Here is a 21,225-nt window from a genome sequence, read left to right as displayed (position 1 = left end):
TTTCAGACGGCGGTTCACTCCATTCGCGAGGACAGGCGAGGGGGAAGAGGGCGGAGTGTGGTCACCGCCTTCAACATGGCCGTTGGCGGCAGTAATGGCGGACGAGCGTAGTAGGTGAGCGGCTTATTATTGGCGAGGGTGGTATTAAATGGGTGGGAAGATCCGCCGGTGAACGGGTAATTAATGGCCAAGAGGAGGAAGCACGTGGTCTCGGTCCAGCCTTTGTCCTTCTCTCTTCCTTTTTCCCTTCATTATTCCTTCTCCTTCCGGGCATTGCATTCAGTGCTCTCTCTCCTCCCTACCATCACCGTTCACCAGCACAATACCGACCAGAGCAGCGCAGAGCAGAGCAAAAAGATACAAAGCAAAGAGAAGCCGATTAAGCATCTGGTTAACCCTTTTGGCTCCTCTAATGCGTGTGCAATGAATGGCTCGCGCAGTGGCCCAGACCATAGAAAGGTAGCAGCGAGCGAGACAGAGGTCAGCATCCTCTGCTTTCTCCTGCCTGCAGTTTTTAATAAAGAGGCTCTCAGTGTTGAAGAAGTCAGTGCCAGCGCAAACGCCAGGATCAAAACAATTCCAGCTCGTTTGCTCGATCTTATTTCACCATAAAATTGGCTCTTCGTGAAACAAAAAAATTGAATTAATAATTGAATCATTAATTGCTGAGTTGTCTTGTTAGTTAGATCCATGCTAGCGAGCAGCACAAAAATTAACCTGATCACAGCTACGATCGTATGGATTTATCTGCAGACGAATCATGAGTAGGGGAGGCATACAACAGGTGATGGTATCATACCAACGACACCGGTAGCGACATCCTCTTGCATGTCTATTATGAGACTCAAAAAAAAAAAAAGTATATAAAGACTAAAAGGTTCGTCCAGAATAAACAAATTAATTAATTAATCCACTTAATATTATATTTTACTCTATACTCGGTTTAATTTGATAGTGATAAACTGGGGTGATGTTAATTGGGCCATATCATAACCGAACAATCAAGCCCATCCACAGGCCCATATCGTAACAGAAGAACAAAAACCCAAAGTTAGAAGTGCTATGAAATGATTCATAAAGGAAGTTCGGTTCGAGTGTTAAATGATTTGAGAGAGGTCGAACTGAGTACAAGTTTAACTGTAAGATGTAGACGGTATCATTGTACTTTGATTCGTTTTGTAGACTAAACCAATTACTTCAGCTGTCTTTGCTCTTTCCCTCCCTCTCCCGGCCGTACGTGTTTCTTTCCGCGCGGTGCCATCGACATCAGCTGTGTGGGTTGAATGGAGTGTCTGAATTTGCATCTCTGATCGCAAACGCCAATCCTGCAAATAATCGAGAGAGAGAGACCACCAATGGGTTGAATGAAGTATCTGAGTTTGCATCTCTGATCGCAAACGCCAATCCTGCAAATAATTGAGAGAGAGAGAGAGAGAAGACGCATGGCGCGCTGGGATTGGCGCCGCCGCCACCAACGAACGTGTTGGATTTCCCTTCGGTTTTCCTCCGGCCCTGGCCCGCCGGATGAGATGAGCTAGCAGATGGATTGCACCATGCGGTCAGTTGGAAGCGCACGCAGCATACGGACGTGTTACTGTCGCACGGAATCTCTGTTCGCTCTGCAACTTTTGCATAAGTACTATTTTGCCCTTTCTAATTCCTTTTGAATTTTTTCTACTCTCCTAGTTGTTTGTGCAAATTTATTGGGAGATGTGATTCTATATTTTTCATATCTATCGCATTTAATTAGTAGAATGAGACAACCTGAAAGGGACAAAAAGGGACGGGTGGTGATGGGGGATAAAATAAATTGTCATCCTTAGTGGTGGTCGGATTAGAGATAATCATTCACTATTATTTTTTTTTCAGTTAAATTTTATATATTTTTCGAACGTTGTTTTTATGGTGATTTATGCAGGAGAGACGATGATCATAAAATTGAACTACTATTCAGTAAATATATATATATATATATATAACTTGAAGTATCTCTTTTATAATTTTAGAAAAAGAAATATCTTTTTTATATTTAAAAAATATTTAAAGTTGGATCATATTACCATGATTTATTATTGTACTCCAATAATTAATTATTATATTAAGTGTATCATGATTCCGGACAGTGACTGCATGGCTTATATTTAATAGGTAGAGCGTATTAATTATATAATCCAGAATTTTTTGAGTGCACCTCGTTTGATGTTTTTTCTTGGTCTAAAATTTTCAGAATTTCACTACTCAAAATTCAACAATTAATAAGCAAATTGAAAAATTCAAATTCCTTAATTATTAAAATCCTGAATAAGACGTCTGTCCGTTTTAACATATTAAAATAACATCCCTTATTTATAACATATAAATTAATTCTTTCTAAATTTAATTTGATCAATAATACTTTTATATAATTTTTTAAAGCCAGATTAATTTTAATTAAAATTATTTTAAAAAATTGAAATTATTATAAAAATTTAAAATCAAATTTAATGATTGTAGCTACAATTGTAATTAATAGTTAATAATAATTTTAATTAAGTTTTCTAAAAATATTTTATAAATTAATTTTTTAAAAAAAATTAAATCGATATATTTTTATATATTGTAGTAGTCATTATGTGTCTATAATAATAATAATATTAAAATAACAGTAGTTTTATAATAAGAGAAGTTTTAATGCTTTAAAAACGAGGGGCGGTTGTTTTTTACGGTTCTAATAACTAACGGCGCCTTTTTTTTCTTTTTTTTTTCTTTTTTAAGAGGGCATTAATGAAATTTCAAAAGAGGAAGGAGGGCTAGGTAGGGAAGTCGGAGCTATGCCACGCGCTCAAGAAGAAATTATTTGGACCCTCCAATCGATAAACGCGGCGGATACATTATTGGTGGGGTCAGGTGGGTCCCACTCCGTTGCTCCGCACCCGCCCGGCTTCCCAAAATTCCTTCCTTTGTGGCTTTACCCTTCAAACCCTCCTCCTCCTCCTCCTCCTCCTCCTCTTCCTCCTTTCTTAAATTAAGCACGCGGATATTTATAGAGCCATCCTTCATCGCCATTGATAGGTAGGGCGCGGGTGCAAGAGGAAGAAGAGCGAACCAAAGAGAAGGAAGGAAGGAAGAAGGATGAGCAACGGAGGCTGTGGCGTCGGAGGAGGGATAGCGACGCGGACGCGGGTGGGGAAGTACGAGCTCGGGAGGACCCTCGGCGAGGGAAGCTTTGCCAAGGTCAAGTACGCCCGCAACGTGCAGACCGGAGACAGCGTCGCCATCAAGATCCTCGACAAGCACCATGTCCTCCGCCACAAGATGGTCGAGCAGGTTTCCTCCCTCCCATATTAAAAAAAAAAGGCTTTGCCGCAATTCTCTCCCCGTTCTTATATTTAAAATTTCCTTTCTTCTCGTGCGATGAATTGAGGGGGGTTTGTTATCTTATTATCAGCGTTTTTGGTGTTTCTGGGAGATTAAAGTTTAAACTATATACATCTGTCAAACCGTTTTTTAAGTGGCATTTTGGTGCGGTAACCGTTTTCCTTCGATCAATTGGAAGTCTTTGCTGTCTCTGGCTGAATTTGTGAACATGAGAAGAAATAACACCACGAATATGAGATGGTTTATTGCGACCCTGCAAAATATGAATTTTGTACGTATCTATGTAGTTCTAGCAAGCTTGGCTGAAAATTAGCAAACTATTTGTCCGAACATTGATCGTGTGTATTTTATCATTTCGTTAGATAGGAACCTTGAATGCACAATCCTTGTTTTGTCTTCGTAGTTTTATGTCTTCTTCATGAGCAATAGAAGAGCATGGACTGTACGTGTCAGGTTGTGAACATAGCTGGATTTCACAAAAATAATTTGCAAGAAATGTTTTTCAACCCCAGGTGTTGGTCAACATTGAGTTTCTTAGAACTTATCACTATTTGTTTGATAAATTGCTTTCTTTTGTAAGTTTTTACTCGCTAAGCATTTCCTTCTCACTGGCTGTGGCTGTGGACTTGAGCAACTCACTGCTATCGTGAATTTTGAGTGCCACAGCTATTAGTTGTAAATCCAGAAGAGTATAAAAGTCTTCTCGTCCTCCAAGTGTAAAGAATCCAACTGAGAGAAAAAACAAAGTTTATAAGTACATGCCCTTGACATTTATCCTTCTCATGATCATTGACTGAGATTTTGAAATGCTCATGATAGCTTAGACAATTTAATTATTTAATATATTTGCTAAGAACTTCATCACCTTGCATAACTCTTTTTAAGATGATTATAAGGCTGACATGCTCCTATAATAAGCAGTTATCGAGAACCAATACTATGATCTGAAAAGCAGAGGTTTAGCATAGCAAATTGAGACAAGAGATATTTGCAACTGTTCTTGCAGAAAATTAGCTCCACTGTCTTAATTAGTACATCATGCACTATCTGTTCTGAATTCTGAGAACCAACACTCTTGGCACTGTCTCTGGAATTGATTGTAGGTTTTGAGCTATGCTTGGCCTTGTCCCCCCTCTCTTTCTTTGGTTTCAAATGCCATGATGGTGCATGATGCTATGCATGCTGCAGCTAACCTTCTGGCACAAAAAAATTTATTTCTGGCCTGTGTGAATAGCTCTCCTATTAACACAAAACTTACAAAGATACAAGATTTAAGTATGTTGAACAAGATTTCATTATTTTGCAATCGTCTCCAGCTTCCATAAATGCAAACAAACCATTTTCCAAATAGCCTTGTCTCCGAGTTTCATGTTTTTCAAATTAAAATTTCTTAATGAAAATTTGACATTTGAGGCATTCTGGCTTTTTCTCTGACAACGAATGGAATGTAACTGCATGCAAATTTTGCACTAGGTTGCCATGATTGCCAAATTTGGCTACTTAGTTCTAGGTTTGATTGTGTATTCATTATTTATTCTTCATTTCCATATTGACCATGTCTAATTTGTCATAATTTCAGTATGACAACACTGTCAGTGCTTGCAAATGGAAAAAATTGATTCATTGTTACTGTTTACGCAACTGAAAAAGAATTACTATTTTTTTTAAGCAAAATGTTAAAATAATTCTTTTACCCAAAACTTATAAGAAAGCTAATTTGTATTTTGGACCTGATATTTGCTACATTCTACAATGCAGATAAAAAGAGAGATATCTACCATGAAGCTGATTAAGCATCCAAATGTTGTCCAAATTCATGAGGTATCTCAAATATAGATTACATGGACTCTTAGAAGATATATCTTGATAAGTTGGCATGCATTTAGTATCTTTTCAGTGTTCTTGTAAGGTATTGCTTTTAATTTCATTGTGACTTGAAGCTTATTGCAGTTTATCATATTTGATGGCTATAAGCTATCCTTTTGTGAGTTCTAGATTTGTAGATGGAGAGCATTAGCTCCTAGCATAGATCTTGTATTTCTGAGCCTTCACATCCAAATATACTGAAATGTTTATTTCCTGTGAAAAATAAGGATTCCCATCAAATCAGCAGACAGGAAAGTTCTTTAAAGAAAATAGCTCTATGACTCATTTTCAAGTGAGTTCATAGTCCTAGATCCATTATCAAGTAAATGGTTTAAATGATGTTTTTCTAATGAAACATCACTGCAGATGGACGCAGTTATATGGAAAATTAATCCACAACTAGTTGTTTGCATGCTGAACCAAGCTAAGTCAATTTCACTGTGGTCAAGGGCTTGCTTTACCTTCTATACACCCACCGGAATGGGGGACAAAACCATTGATTTCTGTAACAAATTGTCAATATGCAGTTGGTCAAGAAGCCTTTTTGGGTGAAGCAACCTTCTTTTTTCCTTCTATTTGTTTAAGGCTACTTTTTCTTGGTAAAAGGAACCTTCATGGTTTGTAGCTTGATAGGAAAATGGGATAAAGCTCCATGGGGTGATGGGGCAGGGGGATTCCTCTCTTCTAGATAAATTCTTCTCAAAGGGGAAATTCCAAAAACCTAGTTGGATCACTGAGCATGGATTTTTATTAGTGAGTCCTTTTCTCATGTGTGCATGATGGGCCATCTGCACATGATTTATTGGTTTTCTTCCTGCTAATTCTTATCTACTTAGGTTGCATCTTGAGAGTTAGCATGTTCCTTCCTTAAGCTGCTTTTCATGTTGCTGTTTTTTGTGCTTGCTTGTTCTTTTTTTACCCCAAATTTGTAAAAATCTACTACTTTCTGTGTTGGTATCTTCTTCCCAGCAGCTTTCCCTTTCACAAGGCTGCTCGAGCACATTCTCTGTTTTGTTTGCATGCTTTCCCTTTACCATTTTAGCTGATTACATTTGCTTAAAAATTGTACATACTGACATGTGTGTGAAACCATTAAGATGCTGTTAGATGCATCTATACCTCTAAGCTTAGGTAACTGCCCATACGCTTCTCTGTTTGTATATATCTAGCGGTGATCTTTTATACATAATCAACAAATGTCATGCAAAAAATGTGAATGTCTATGCTTTATAACTTGGATGAAATAAAGGTTCAGCTTCACCAAGAAGAACCAGATATATCTAGTCCATGTCTCTTAATATTCTGAAAACATATCTGTTACATTTTATTTTTAAAAAAATTGCACTAGTATGAGACTATCTAATATTTGTAGATAGTTATTTATTTTTATTAAAAATAAATGTACATGGATCCACTGAATCTATTTATTTTTCTTGAAAATATTGATATATTTCATGGCCTTGTTTCAGAAACTGCAACAACTTTGTGTAAAGTGAATGGACTTGTATCTTGTGAGTATTGATTGTCACCTTAATTTCTCAGGTCATAGCTAGCAAGACAAAGATATACATTGTTCTTGAATTAGTTGATGGAGGCGAACTTTTTGACAAAATAGTAAGGATTTTTTTTGCATCAAATGTTTACAATAGTCCAGAAAGTTAGATGCAGAATTGCAGACTAATCACATAATTCACATTTTCATTTCAGATACAATGTTCAGATTACAATATTGAAACAACTTAAAGTTTTAAATAGATGTATTTCAGTCTGAAGTAAGTTGTCTTCCTATTATTGACAGATCAGATTTCTTATATCTAGGTCAACCATGGAAAATTGAAAGAAGATGAAGCAAGGAGATACTTTCAGCAACTAATCAATGCTGTGGATTACTGTCATAGTAGAGGTGTATACCACAGAGACCTAAAGGTTTGCTCATATAAACTAATTGTCATTTAAGAACAAATGATTAGGATATGCCATATACTGGATTTCTTGAAAACTTGTTTCTTGGTTCTTCAGCCAAAATTAATGAAACTTGATTGGTTTGCAGCCAGAGAACTTGATTTTAGATTCTTTTGGCGTACTTAAAGTTTCTGACTTTGGTTTAAGTGCATTTGCCCCACAAATACGGGTAAGTGATTTTGTTGGTAAACCAGGATTTTATGTATGTTTTGAACCAACAAATCCTGGTTTGCCAGCAATTCCCATTGATTTACTTGTTTATCCAACTCAGTTCTTTCCACTTGATTTAGTCCAATATTATGTCATCCTATATTTGTTTGTTTGGTTAGGAGGATGGATTATTGCACACTACATGTGGAACGCCTAACTATGTCGCACCTGAGGTTTATCTTTAAATTTGTCTTCTTTCATTGATCACATTTTGCAGCTTTGTTACAGTAAACAACTGGAATCTGCTAATGGTTTCAGGTCCTCAATGATAAAGGCTATGATGGTACAACCTCAGATATATGGTCATGTGGTGTAATACTATTTGTTCTAATGGCTGGATACTTGCCCTTTGATGAGCCAAACATCATGAATTTGTATAAAAAGGTAAATGTGATATCAGTAGATGCATCATTGTTTTTCTTATCAATAAGTCCATGTTTCCCTATTTCTGAGTATCATCTTAATTCACCTAAACCACAGATCTCTAAGGCAGATTATTCATTTCCAGCTTGGTTCTCGTCTGGTGCAAAGAAACTTATTACTCGAATTCTAGATCCAAATCCTCTAACTGTAAGTTTTGATTGTATTACTTTCCTTTGTTTTTCAGCCACCAAATTTTGAAGTTACAGTGACTAAGTATGTAAATGCAAACTTTTTTTTGGCTTTGAAACTTAATATCACCTTGCTCTTTTGTCACAGAGAATAACAATTCCAGAAATTTTAGCAGATGAATGGTTCAAGAAAGGATATAAGCCACCATCTTTTGAACATGGTGAAGATGTGAGCCTTGATGATATTGATGCCGTCTTCAATAACTCAGAGGTAGTTACTAAACATAAATATGCTTGCTAGTATAAGTAGAGCTGTCAAAGAGGTTGATATGTTGAGTCAGGTGTGCAATGACACCGACTTTAGCTCAGAAAAGAAGATTAGTTGGTTTGACACCTGGCATGTCATGTATGTCGAGCAACCCCCACAATGTAACTAATTTTCTGTAGTGCAATTTATGCTTGTCCAGGCATCCATGGGTCCAGTCAGACGTATGCTCGGCCCAAGCACAACCATTGACACCTATTTGCAAGCAATTTGTTAATTTCTGATCTCAAAATGCAGATAAATCCAATAATGATTACTCATAATGGCATTTTTTGTTTATTGTGTTATGTATTTCAGGAACATCTTGTAACAGAAAAGAAAGAAAAACCAGAGTCAATGAATGCCTTCGAACTCATTTCCAGATCACAAGGTTTCAATCTGGGAAATTTGTTTGAAAAGCAGATGGTACATTCTATTGAGCTTATTGCTTGCCATATGTTTTGTTGGACATTTTTTTCTTTGATTTTATTGTAAAAACAGCCAAATAGATCCATTTTTTAGAAGTAAATGAAGTTATGGAATCTTCTAGCCATGGATTTGGTGCCTCATCTAATGTTTTTCAAGGGAGATTGGTGTGTAATTTTAATATCTCCTTTTCAACTGAACTGGAAGATATCTTTTGGGTTGATATGCCATTGAATTGCACTAAATCATTCTATATGGTAGTCCTTAATTAAACTTGCAGCTATCATTTTACAATTTGTTTCACCTGCAGTTGTGCTGCTTATCGAAGGATAACAGTATCTCCTTGTTGTATACAGGGTCTAGTCAAAAGAGAAACACGCTTCACTTCTCAGCATCCTCCAAATGAAATCATATCTAAGCTAGAGGAGGCTGCTAAACCCCTTGGTTTCAAAGTGCGCAAGCACAATTACAAGGTAAGTTTACATAATGGACTATTGATGTCTACTTTTATAAACGAAGATTACATTGATGCAACTGTTTTCTGAGCTAGCTTATTGCTACTTTTCTTCTGTCAAGATGAAATTACAAGGTGACAAGTCTGGACGAAAAGGGCACCTATCTGTAGCGACAGAGGTAAGTAAATTTATTAGCCTCTCTTTATTCATTTAACTGTTCACGTTCTGTCTGTTGGGAATTTGAGATCCTAATCCTTGATGATTACCACAAAGAACTTAACTTTATTCAGCCAGATTTCTTCTTTTTTTTTTTATCAAGAGAAGTAAAATATGACGTTCTTTGATTCAAGTTCTCACTATTCTTTAGTTGTCTTCAATCAAGATGAATCCAATTACAAAGTCACAGGAATTGTGCAGTACCATCCTTTAATGAATTTGTATGGTAATGGATTCTAAGAAGTTACAGAAATTATTAGGATTGGTTTAGCCCAAAGTTCAGTTATGTACACGTGTAATAGGTCAAAATTTACAATGAATATCAAGCACAAAAAGTTGCATTGAGTTAATTCGTACATGCAACAGATTTCTTCCAAGCTACATTGTGTCCGAACCAAACATTCTCTGGATTAATTGATCCATAATAAATACACACATTTGCTGCACATGAAGCAAATGAATGCATCTCTTAACCTGTAAACTGATCATTTATTTTATGACGTTTTTCTTTTTTTTTAAATTATTCCAAAAAGAGATGAAAAAAATGAAGTACTTCATACCTACTGAATCCTAACATAATTATCCTCCAGGTTTTTGAGGTAGCTCCTTCTCTTCACATGGTCGAGCTTCGTAAAACTGGCGGCGATACATTGGAATTTCACAAGGTATGCCAAAAACTAAAATACATTTTCTTTCGCGCTTCATTTCTATGTATAATCAGAGTGATCATTTCGATGCAGTTTTACAAGAACTTCTCTTCAGGCCTAAAAGATATAGTCTGGAAGACTGAAACTAGCACTTAGAAACCAAATGGTTTTGAGGTTTGCAGTTCTTCATGATCATGTGCCGTGAGCTGTGATCATAGGTAGATTTTCTACTTGTATTGTATTGAAGTACAGGGCCAACATTTATGGCTAGATGCCGTGATGCTGTAAATGTAAATCGACTGATTCTATTGGATTTTCTTGTGCTTCTCAATAAAACTTTTGCCTTGATATATACTTGTTTTGTTTCTTGGCCTTTCTTTATAAAATTGAAAAGTGTCTGTCCCAAATGAACTGGCTTGCATATTTCATTTCCATCTCCATCTCCATTGTTTTTTCTGTAGTTTACTTGCGTGACTTGAAAATATTTAAAATATATATAATTATTGATCGAGTAAACTAAAGAAATGGGTATGCATAAAAATATATTGAAGCAATCAACACAGTCCCAATTGTCTCTCTCTTCTCTTTTGCAAACTATTTAATTCTCAAGATACTCGACAAACTACACCATCAAGACCATTTCAATTAGATACTGGTCGGCATTTATGGGGAGGGAGGCCAAACCATGATTCATCTCGATTTTTCAATGTCGAGGCTGAAGAAATAAAGCTGAATAAACTAAGCGAGCATCATATCATAACTTATCCAACCATTCTCTCTTTCGTTAAACATCAACCTAAAGAACCGCAAAGCTCTCTTTGTAGGCCTAAAAGCCTTTCACTAACCATATTTTAACATATCTCTCCTTTTGTTTTCACTAATTGAACTAGTCAAATTCACCAATTGAACTGATCTAAACTCTAGTGAAACAGCCTAATTCTGTATTTCTTTTCAAACATTGCATAGCATTGAGCCATTTGGATCTGATATAGTGATGTGCAAGGGCAGCTGAAGCACATAAATTTTATTTTATTTTTTTAAAATGATAATTGTTTTTTTTTCTTTTGGTTGGTTATGAATATGTCCAAGACTACAAATCCTTGGATCTGTGATGGGATCTGAATTAAAGCAAAGTGGGAGAGTCCAGCTCAATTGAGTTGGGATGATTACAGACAAACACATTTCATGTCGCACTCATTTCCCCTCCAAAATCGTCCCACTTTATCACCTTTCTCATTCATAACAACTATATCCTGATTCAGATTTGCAAACAAAATGTCTAGCTTTGAGAATTTTTTCACCAATATACGAAGGTTTAAATTCCTACAACAACATCATTAACTAGAGTTTAATGATGTTGAAGATTTCTTCTCACTTTAACAGAAATTATGTGCGAAGCAGTTTACAGAAGCTTGATGGTTGATGGATTTCTGATTTCAACTACAGAATCTAACTTTTATTTTGTTTCCTGCAACATATTCTGGGAATGAGGATGGCCCTCATTGCTCTGCTCTTCCTGAGCAATCTCTTTCCAAAACATGATCGATCTTAAAAATATCGATTTGCGTCTGCTATTAACAATTCAAAACAAACTTATACAGCAAACGCAGAAGAGGACAGATTAGAAATCTGAATTGGACGTCTCAACTGAAACCATTACCTACACGCATTTAATTCCAATTGGCAACTGAAACAAGCCATCTCATCTCATGAACTGTGCACAGCATTAAATCTTGCTTTCAGTCTCCCTTCGTGTAAAATTACATTGTGTGAAGGGGTTTGTAGATAGATGCATCGTATTTAAAATATCATTTTAAAATTTTATTAAATTAAAAAAACTTTTCAATATTTTGACGATAAAGTAAAACATAAGTTCGAGAAGATCTTCGGAAAATTTTAATAATTCCTGTTTTAGTTTATGTTACGGCCGAGGACGGCATCCCCATCATCATCATGCACATCTTAGCTGTAGTGTTTTTTTTTTCTAATTTTTTTTATTTATCCGTGCTCGAAGATTTAATTATGAAACAAGTAATCTCTAAGCTAAGAAGGTATATTTAGATAATCGTGTCCGTGACGACTCCAAGAATGATCAGAGACTTTCTCCTCGGCTTGTCGCGAGCCTACTCGTTTCCGAGACCCATTTAAGCGCAATGCGGGGCAGCTCATCATCATGGAGTGCCAGGCTTTGAGGAGGGCGATGATTAGATCCACGAGGGAGTAGCATCGAGGCGAGCGGACCAAGGATCAGGTCGATCGATCGATCGATCGCTGTCCGCCGGCATAAATTGTCCGACGGATTGAAGGGAACAGTTGAATCCCGTTCAAAGAGTTCTTCGCTATTGTATGCTAAATTGCTAAATTTGGGAGGTTTTCTTCTTCTCTTTATTGACGTGAATTCAACGTTGACGAGTTGCTAATATGTAGCGCGAAGTAATTTTGCGTTGAAGAATGAAGGAGAAGAATATGAGCGCGCAGCGGAGGAGGAACAGCTCGTTCCTCGGCCTAGCCGGATGCGGCTGCCGGAATTCCAAATCGGTGGCGGTCTCGTCGTCGAGCTGCGACGTGAAATCTACAATTGCGGCGGCGGCTCCGGCACAGCAGAGGGCACATGAGGCGACGTCGTCGGGGGAGACCCTCACGATGACCTCACCCTCCACCTCCTCCTACTGGGATCCAGAGATCAAGGTGGTGGAGAGCTCCTCCAGCACGCCGAGCGTCTCCGGCCTACTCCGCCAGCTCAGCGAGCTAGAGCAGGACATGGCGTCCTGGGGGCAGTGCACACCGCCGCAGCCACCGCCGGAGCGGAAGCGACGGCACAAGCGTAGCTTCAGTGAAGGCAGCGGGCGACGGGTGGAGGAGGAAAGTGTGGCGGTGGTGAAGGAGACAAAGGACCCGCTGGGGGAGTTTCGGAGGTCGATGCTGCAGATGATCGTGGAGAAGGAGATCGTCGACAGCGAGGAGCTACAGGAGCTTCTCCGCCGGTTGCTCACGCTGAACGCGACGCAGCACCACACCACCATCCTCCAGGCCTTTGCGGAGATATGGGAGGAAGTGTTCGCCGGCTACGATCACACTCCGGAGCTCCTCCACCGAGGCACCGCCCCGAGACTTGCAGCTCCCCGTCGAGCATAATGCCATACTCAATTTACATTCTCTGAAGAAATTAACTGCGTGAAGGATTTTCTTACAAAACCAATGTGTCGATCACACGCAGAGAATACTTGTTCCAGTAAAAGGAATGATGCAGCAATTTATCAAATATTCATCATTCGAATCTGAAAAACTTTAGTCCTTCGCTGTGAATCTATTTTTCAAGCACCAACCATGACAAGAACGCATTTTAATGAATGAAATGGGTTTAGTTTAGTGAGCACTGGCAGTGGACGTGGTGGGTGGGGAAGGTCGGGAGGATCCGACATGGAGATTCGCATTTGGCATTCTGCAATCTCAGGATTGGTTCGATCGTACACAACTTTTGTATAGTCTTTAGCTGTGATATTTGCTTGCTAGCAAGCTACTGAGGGAGACAGATCAGCTAAGGCCGTACTGAGACGAGGCTTTCAAACAAATCAAGAATTAATGTGATAGGAACGTGTAAATGACGTGATTAATCTTACATGTACAAACAGTAATTGAATGTTAATTAGCAACTAGTAGCTTGTCAGCGCTGACAGGTTTAGGTTCCAACACTCGCGAGTCATACCCGGCCAGTAACTTCATCTGCATGAATCGAACCTTTTAAGTTCATGACAGTGATAGAAATATAATGAAGCAAATGCTAGGTTGATTTTGCTATAGATCCTAACTTCATCCAGTGCAATGTCTCTAGAAGTGTTGATAAAGATAGTTTGAGATTGTAGATGTATACATACAAAAGAAAACCGAAAATTTGTGGATACAGCAAACATAAATGAGAGACTCCAGAAAATAAAAGAAATGTTAGTAATTTCAGTCACCCATAAGGTGATTGTAGCAAACAATATATCTTTACGGCATTGACGAGGTCTAATGCCAGCCAAAGTACCACAGTGTTTGAGGAGAGTCGATATTCATATCTTTGCCCTTCTTGGGTTGTTTTTATGATTCAAGCATTGTCACACAGGTTGCAATACAAAGGCTCACCCTTTAAAACATTCACAACATTACATATCAAGTTATGGCATCTCACTGTAAAAACAACCTGAGAGAGAATACCGAGGACATTTTCTTGAAATGAACCGAGTCTGTCAGTAATTGCCGATTCAAGGTATATCCACATCATGCTATGAACTCAATCAAACAATCGAGCATTTTCTCAACAAACCATTTTTCTATTTTCAAACATTATAATGAACCACTTAACCTCCCAATTTTCAAAGGATAAATAAAATCACTGAAACTTGGAGGTTATATGTGCATAATTGAAGGAAAATAAACTTCAATAATTCTACTTTGAAGGGGAGTCTTAGTGCAACGGTAAAATTGCTGCTGCGGGACCTAAAGGTCAAGTTCGAATCGTGGAAATAGCCTCTTGCAAAGCAAGATAAGGTTATGTACAATAGACCCTTCTCTAGAACCATGCATTGACGGGAGCTTCGTGCACTGAGTTGCCCTTTAATCTCTTCATTGCATCTGGAGGAGAGAGATGACTTGGGACTATATGGGGATATCAAAGGCTATGATTAAAGAGTTACGCTGTATTGTAGCAGTACAGTGAGTTTACCAACCCCAAATACAATTTTCTGAATTACTGCTTCAGACCAAGCCTAATTTATCTACAGACTTATACATTGAGCAAATCAAAAAACTTCCATGCGAGGAAACCAAACATTAAGCACAGTAATATAACACTACTACCACCAATGACTTGAAACAACCATAAGCATGTCCTAAACTTTTCTCTCACTTATTTGGTGTCAATTCTATAATTAGAGTCCCACGTGAAGGTTGTTGGCTCAAGGTATTTGAGACTCTGTAACTCGACTCTTGGTTTTCTTAAAGAGAGTGGTTATTGTCACTCCCAACCATTTTTTATGCATTTTCATTATCATATGATTTGGATTAGTATGGACCTGTAAATACTGGTCCCATCCCAAGTCTTATGGCCCCCAAATAAATTAAATACATAACAACAATTATAGATACCCAACAGAACAGGGGAAACAGGACCACCATTCATCCATAATTTGATCAGTAAATAGTGGTCAATTCAGCACACATCATCTGGTATTTGGACCTATAGCTACTCCCCAAATAACTATATTCTAACCGGTGCTGCCTTGTGACATGGGCAAATGGATATGCTACAATCAATGCTCTAACATAAAATCAGGTACTAAATTAAACAAGAATGCATGTAGTCACAGCCAATCATGTATGAAAAAACTACCCTACTAAAATGATGCATTCCATACAAGCATCAAACAAAATTATGGAAGTTTACTTGACAAATAATGGAAAATACTTACATGATCTTCAAAAGCAGGGCTACTCAAATTGATGGACAGATTCCTCATTAACAATAAAGCCTAGAAAATAATTGAAGTGGTTAGCCCTTCCTCTAACAGATTAGAAGAATACGTATCAAAATTTTGAGTAAAAAAGGTGAAGTGCCTGATTTGTTTTTCTTTTGCAATGAAAATCAATTACTGCGGATCTAAAATGAAGGACACCAAAGAAGCTACTAAACAACAATATAATTTCCCAAATAAATAAAAGCATGTGGAAATCAGATTTTACAGAATTAACATTACAGTATTTGCACCACAAAAAAAAGTGTGTAACATCAAAAATATTTAGACTCCATTTGCTTAATGCAAAATATTTCCAGAGAAAACACTTTCAAATAAAATGCTCTGCAGTATCCTAGTTTAGTTGCGCACAACTTAAAACAACTATTGGTCCATGATTTACTTTATCATAATATTTTTTTACTTTATCATTAATAACTATACTATATTTTAACAATTTTTTATAAAATTATTTAATAATTAAAATTACTTTGTTAGTAAGATTTATAATTGATTTATTATACTCTTTTTAATAATGAAGTATTTTAATAATTATATTACCTGTATTTTATTATTTCTTTATCTTTTTATCACTTTTAGTTAAACTATATATCATTACGAAATTGATTAAATTATAATTAGAAAGTTAACATTGGCTTGACACAGTTAAAACTTAAAAGTAATTTAAAACATTTAAATATTACTAGAGGTGAATCATTGCATGCTGTGTAAAATATGTGGGACTAGCACAAAAAAATTATTTGGGACTAGCACAGCTTCATGATGATGAAAAATTATTTTTTTCATTATTTTATTTTATAATATTTTACAAATTATTATAATCTTTTTTTTGTTATACAAAAACAAATATTATTATTTATTCCCATACAACATTAAATATTTATGATCATGTTCCATATTCTTTTTATAAATGTTTTAGAAATTAAATATCATTATAGTCATTATTTTAAACAAGACATTATTTTACTATTAAATTGTATGATCTCATAAAGAATGATGCCATAGGCACAAAAATTGACCTTCCCTTAACAAGAGGAAAAGTCATTTTCTTAAGACATGATTTCACAGAAATCATTTTTATTTTACCATAGCCTTCTGCTATCGAACACTGGAAAATGCAGAAAATGTTTCAAGCAGCTTACATTTTTCCAGAAACAAATGGAGCCTTAGCATGCAATTTCTACATTGATTATTGAGCATTCTACGGATCAATAACATTTCTTAATGTATATGCATGGCATGGTCCCTTCATCTCTTTTCAAAGTTTTAATAAGTTTAAGATCATGAGATAGCTTTTCTGATTATGGCAAACAAATTCAATAGGAAAATTGAATGATCGTTAGAAAAGCTAAGCAAACTGACAAGATACAGAAAAGTAAAGATAACTGCTAGTCTGTGCTTATCTAAGAGGTCATTATTCCATAGCATGTGTTGCTGAGTCTAACAGTTCTACCAAACAAAATAAAAATATGAACTTTAATCGAGAGAGGCATCTTTAAGCTAGATATGCACAACACGGAGGACAAGTGTCAAATGTGATCGAACCTCATGTAAAAGCTGATCAAGCTCTCCATTTAGAAGGCTAGTGATTATTAACTTTTAGGGTTATTTCCAGTTTATTGGCATATATTTGCAACTTTGCTCGTACATTGTTTCTAGCTTCAATAATAATCTTTAATGATACCAAAACTGTCATCCCTCGACTTGCTTCTACATACCATCCCTATTGGCAAATGGTGCAAATCAACTATCAATAAATGCAGGAAGCTACAAACTTGCAGTTAAATACAATAAAAGATGAATTCCATAATAATCGCATTCTTCAAAGAAAAGACTAAAGGGAAATTAGGCAATTAGTTTTTATGGAAATACATGCAGGAACCTATTAGATTTGCAAGGAAATGCAGTGACAAAAACAAATTCTACAATAACCGTAATCTTTAAAGAAAAGAATAGATAGGCCATCAATTATATAGTATGCAATAAGTAACTAAGCTTTCATCCAAAATAACATTGCAAGGATATCTCAGATCTATTACTTTCTGCATTTTACTTAATCATAGACTCCCAGATATGGACATGTTTGAAGCCACTGCTGGATTCAAACTAGGTATCTTTAAGTTGTACTGACACTCCAACATATAAACCAGTCTTCGTGATGATAAATACATATATTGGATACTTATGTCCTTCACACAACAAAGAATAATTAAGCAGTCCTTCACCCAGCAAAGAATCATTAGGCATACATAGAGGCATACCGTTTCAACATCAACAGGATCCATCTCCTTTAGCTTCTGTAAATGGCATCTTGTACTTGGATCAAAAACACTGCCTAAGAAGTTGTATACCTGAACAAAATCTGGCATGGCTTCATATAGAAAGAGAAAAAGTTTAGTTAAAAGTCAAGGTTTATAATTTGATATTGTGAAATCATAAAGACTCAAAGCAATTTATAATCAATTTGACCCATCCTGAATACAATTCAAATTATATTTATGAATTCATCTAATAACAAGCATTCTTTCCACATATTCAATATACAGTTTAAAAGGCTTATACAATACTGTTATGGTAAATGAGTACAAATCTCTAGTAAAGGCAGAGGAAGACCAACGAAACTCTACTAAATAAAAAAACAAATAACTAAATCGGTTTGAGTATTGCTAGCCATCGAGTTCAATGGAAGAATAAGAAACATGTAAGCCACCCCCAAATAGTTCAAATAGTGCTTAAGACTATAGTAAAACCTAATGGAAATTGCAAAATTAACAGTTTCAGCTATCGCTAGTTCTACATCATTAATTGTGATTGAGGATCTGTAGTTCATGTACCACTTTTAGCAAACTCACCATATCCCCGTGTGGGATTAGAAAGTTTTCTCAAGGACCGGATTTATGAATATGAAATACCAGTAATATTTTGATAAATGTGAAAGCTAAGACCTTGGAGGACTAAGTTGGATGAAATTTACATAGAACCATCTCTAAATAATTATAAAAAACACACACACAAGCGAACTTCACCAAGTTCAACCCAATAATCTAATTTGTGCATAAAATTACTCACCCCGAAGTAATGCTATTTGGTTTCCTTGCTTGCTTTTTTCACAGCTTGCTTGAGATGCACAAGGGCTTTCAGTACTGCTCAAACAGCAATTCTCAACTACAATAACTCCTGGTTGTATACCTTCTGCAAATCAAGAGCCTTGATTAAAATATTAATAAGCCTTTTGACACTATCAATGACCATTATCTATTGTGTTATTTGTAAGAAAACAAGAACAAAAGAGACAACTATTTCTAGATGCAATGTGTAGAAGAATTAAAAGGGACCGCTGTGCCTAGGAAGAGAAGTGTGCACCAGTGCAAGAGTTCCTGAGCAAGGACGATGACTTGGTCCCAAAGACATAGCCTTGTTCATGCAAATATGAAACTTGAAATGGTTTTGGTTGAGCTATTTGAGGAGCTGCAATGTTTAGTAATACAATATCAAAGTATCTCCACATGAAAGAATTCCCAAAAACATATTAATGTCTCTAACCATTCTTAGAAGTCTTTTGTGGATATGGATGAGCTGCTTTACGCTTGGGCCGAGGTGGTGGTACATGAGCAATAGTTCCATTCTTTTGGACCTTTAAGAAGTACTTCTGTGCGTGACTTCGTATCTGTATATATAGCTTCTAATCTAAGCTAACAAATTGCAAGAAAATATGACTAACTTGAAATACCTGAGATGAAACAAAGAAATTGAACACTTCATCTACGGATGAAAATACTATAAATATATTATGGGAAAATCACTTGAATTGATCATATAAAGTTTTATGACAATTACAAGGTTGCCAAGAACATAAGATATCTTCTGTAGAAAATTTTGAAACCAATATTTCATAGGAATTTCTGAACATCCATAGAATTTGCAATTTATTAGTCCTTACACTGTCCAAAAATTGTAGTTTGTCTACAAGGAAGCACAACCCTGCATACAAGTTCCCATTTCCCTACAAATTCTAATGAAAAAAAAAATTACTAATAAAAGAAAAGGTGCAGTAGAAACAAGTATATAGAAAAGCAGGAAATCATGGGGAAGAAAATTTTTTAAAGTGCTGATTCTTGTTCTCATTTTTGGCCCAACATAGAACCTAATTCATCTACACTCAACAATGTATTCAAGCTATCTAAGCTGCATTGTAACATTTTCAAGCTTAACATTAATTTACTAGTAGCATATACATTTTTTTCATCTAATGATTGATCGACACATTCAACTACATTACTCCCACAAAATTGTCATCTAAATTACCTGGATAACTGTCTTTGAGCCAACAAATGCTTCTATTTTTTTCCAGTCACGATTGAAACTGCAAGAACCAGAAAGGCACAGAAAGAAGTCATGGATATTCCTTCACATTATGATATAAGTAAAAGATCATACACTAGAAATCACATAGGTTGTATTTCCTCCAAGAGTAGGTTGCCCTTTACTCAGCTATAAGCTTTAAATGACTAGATGCAGATTAAGGCATATATTATGTGTTAAAGTTGTAACCAGAATTTTGTGCAGCTTATCATTTCATATATATTAATTTTAAAATTTTACAAGAATGATTAAACTTCTCCAGGAAGTTTAAACAGTATTCATGAAAGCCCTCTATATCTTTCTTGTAGGCCTAATTTTAAAAATAGATCCACAATACTATTGCAAATTGGCATGTTAGTTCTGCAGTGAGTGATTGTTAATATTATTACTCCCTATACATTATTATTATTCCTTAGTTCACACATCCAGATTCTTAGAATGGTGTTTGGCAACTCTTATTGTTTGCCATCAGCTACACTTCTCGAACAATTAACTTCAGCATCATCAATCATCTCTAAAGATTTCAAGTGGCAATATATCCCTTTATGGAGACGATCCTATGACACATTGCACAGAAGAGAAGTAGGCATCTAACAATCTAAAATAGCTCCTAACAGAAGACCATTTGCTAAAGATTATCGTATATGTATCTTCAAAAGAACTAGAAATTTCTAAGCGCTAAAACTATATTCTTTGCGTCTCCAAAAAAAAAAATAGAAATTATTTAGGAGCTGGGATTCAGCATCATTTACGTTTATTTTATACAATTTATCCAGTATTCAGAGTGACACTGAATGCTTGCTCTCCCTTATGCACGGCTACATCAAAGTAGAGACTCCTAATCCATTGGCTAAACCAACACATTCACGAAAAGCTTTGCGAGAAGATAATGGAAGAATTTTTCCTCTAAACTAAATGGGAAAAAAAATCATATATAAGGTCCAGTTTCCACCACCAATGACCAGACAAGAGCTCAAATCACGTGAAGAATCACAAGAAGAAGAAGAAGCGACCAACTAGAGATTAGTGAACTCACAGCTGGAGCGCTTCCAGGAATTTGTCGTGCTCCTGCTCCGTCCAGCTCTCCCTAGACTTGGTGACAGTGTAGGGCTTCCGGATCTTCTTGGTGCCGTCATCCGGCGGGAAGCCCACGAAGCCGGGGAGCGCCATTCCCAGCGCGACGGTGTCGGCTCGGATTCCTGTTCCACCGTCGGGCGGTAGATTACCAAGGACCATAAAGAAGCGCGCTCGGTACGATTCACCGCAGGTGGCTCTGGCCGTAGAATGCGCGAAAAGCTCGTGCGTAGTGCGGTATGGGATTTTGGCTTCGCGACACTTTTTGCGGTGCTGGTGGCG

At 36.5% G+C, this 21,225-nt stretch overlaps 3 protein-coding genes across 3 annotated transcripts; 2 read left to right on the top strand and 1 right to left on the bottom strand.

Moving 5' to 3' along the window:
- The first annotated feature begins 2,973 nt into the window (after nt 1-2,973).
- Nucleotides 2,974-10,344, top strand: LOC141840190 (CBL-interacting protein kinase 9-like). Its single transcript, XM_074728107.1, has 14 exons — nt 2,974-3,306; nt 5,116-5,178; nt 6,766-6,837; nt 7,042-7,149; nt 7,274-7,354; nt 7,515-7,568; nt 7,654-7,779; nt 7,876-7,965; nt 8,095-8,217; nt 8,569-8,676; nt 9,033-9,149; nt 9,253-9,309; nt 9,938-10,012; nt 10,088-10,344. Exons 1-14 carry the CDS (start codon nt 3,112-3,114, stop codon nt 10,148-10,150), a joined length of 1,332 nt encoding a protein of 443 aa, XP_074584208.1. The 5' UTR covers nt 2,974-3,111; the 3' UTR covers nt 10,151-10,344.
- A 1,831-nt stretch (nt 10,345-12,175) lies between these two features.
- Nucleotides 12,176-13,271, top strand: LOC141841652 (uncharacterized). Its single transcript, XM_074729834.1, has 2 exons — nt 12,176-12,338; nt 12,422-13,271. The coding sequence occupies exon 2, from the start codon at nt 12,446-12,448 to the stop codon at nt 13,127-13,129; it is 684 nt and encodes a 227-aa protein (XP_074585935.1). The 5' UTR covers nt 12,176-12,338; nt 12,422-12,445; the 3' UTR covers nt 13,130-13,271.
- Nucleotides 13,272-15,405: 2,134 nt separating this feature from the next.
- LOC141841969 (protein REVEILLE 6-like) lies at nt 15,406-21,225 on the bottom strand. The gene is made up of 7 exons (XM_074730174.1): nt 20,906-21,225; nt 19,813-19,870; nt 19,051-19,174; nt 18,871-18,975; nt 18,577-18,699; nt 17,757-17,878; nt 15,406-15,504 (listed from the first exon to the last, which is right to left on the bottom strand). Exons 1-7 carry the CDS (start codon nt 21,103-21,105, stop codon nt 15,406-15,408), a joined length of 831 nt encoding a protein of 276 aa, XP_074586275.1. The 5' UTR covers nt 21,106-21,225.

This window comes from Curcuma longa, chromosome 11 (genome assembly GCF_044706935.1).
Source record: "Curcuma longa cultivar G26 ecotype Majalengka, Jawa Barat chromosome 11, ITB_CL_G26_1.1, whole genome shotgun sequence".
Classification (NCBI taxonomy): Eukaryota; Viridiplantae; Streptophyta; class Magnoliopsida; order Zingiberales; family Zingiberaceae; genus Curcuma; species Curcuma longa.
The sequence above is the reverse complement of the archived record's forward strand: the minus strand, read 5'-3'. Positions and strand labels throughout refer to the sequence as shown.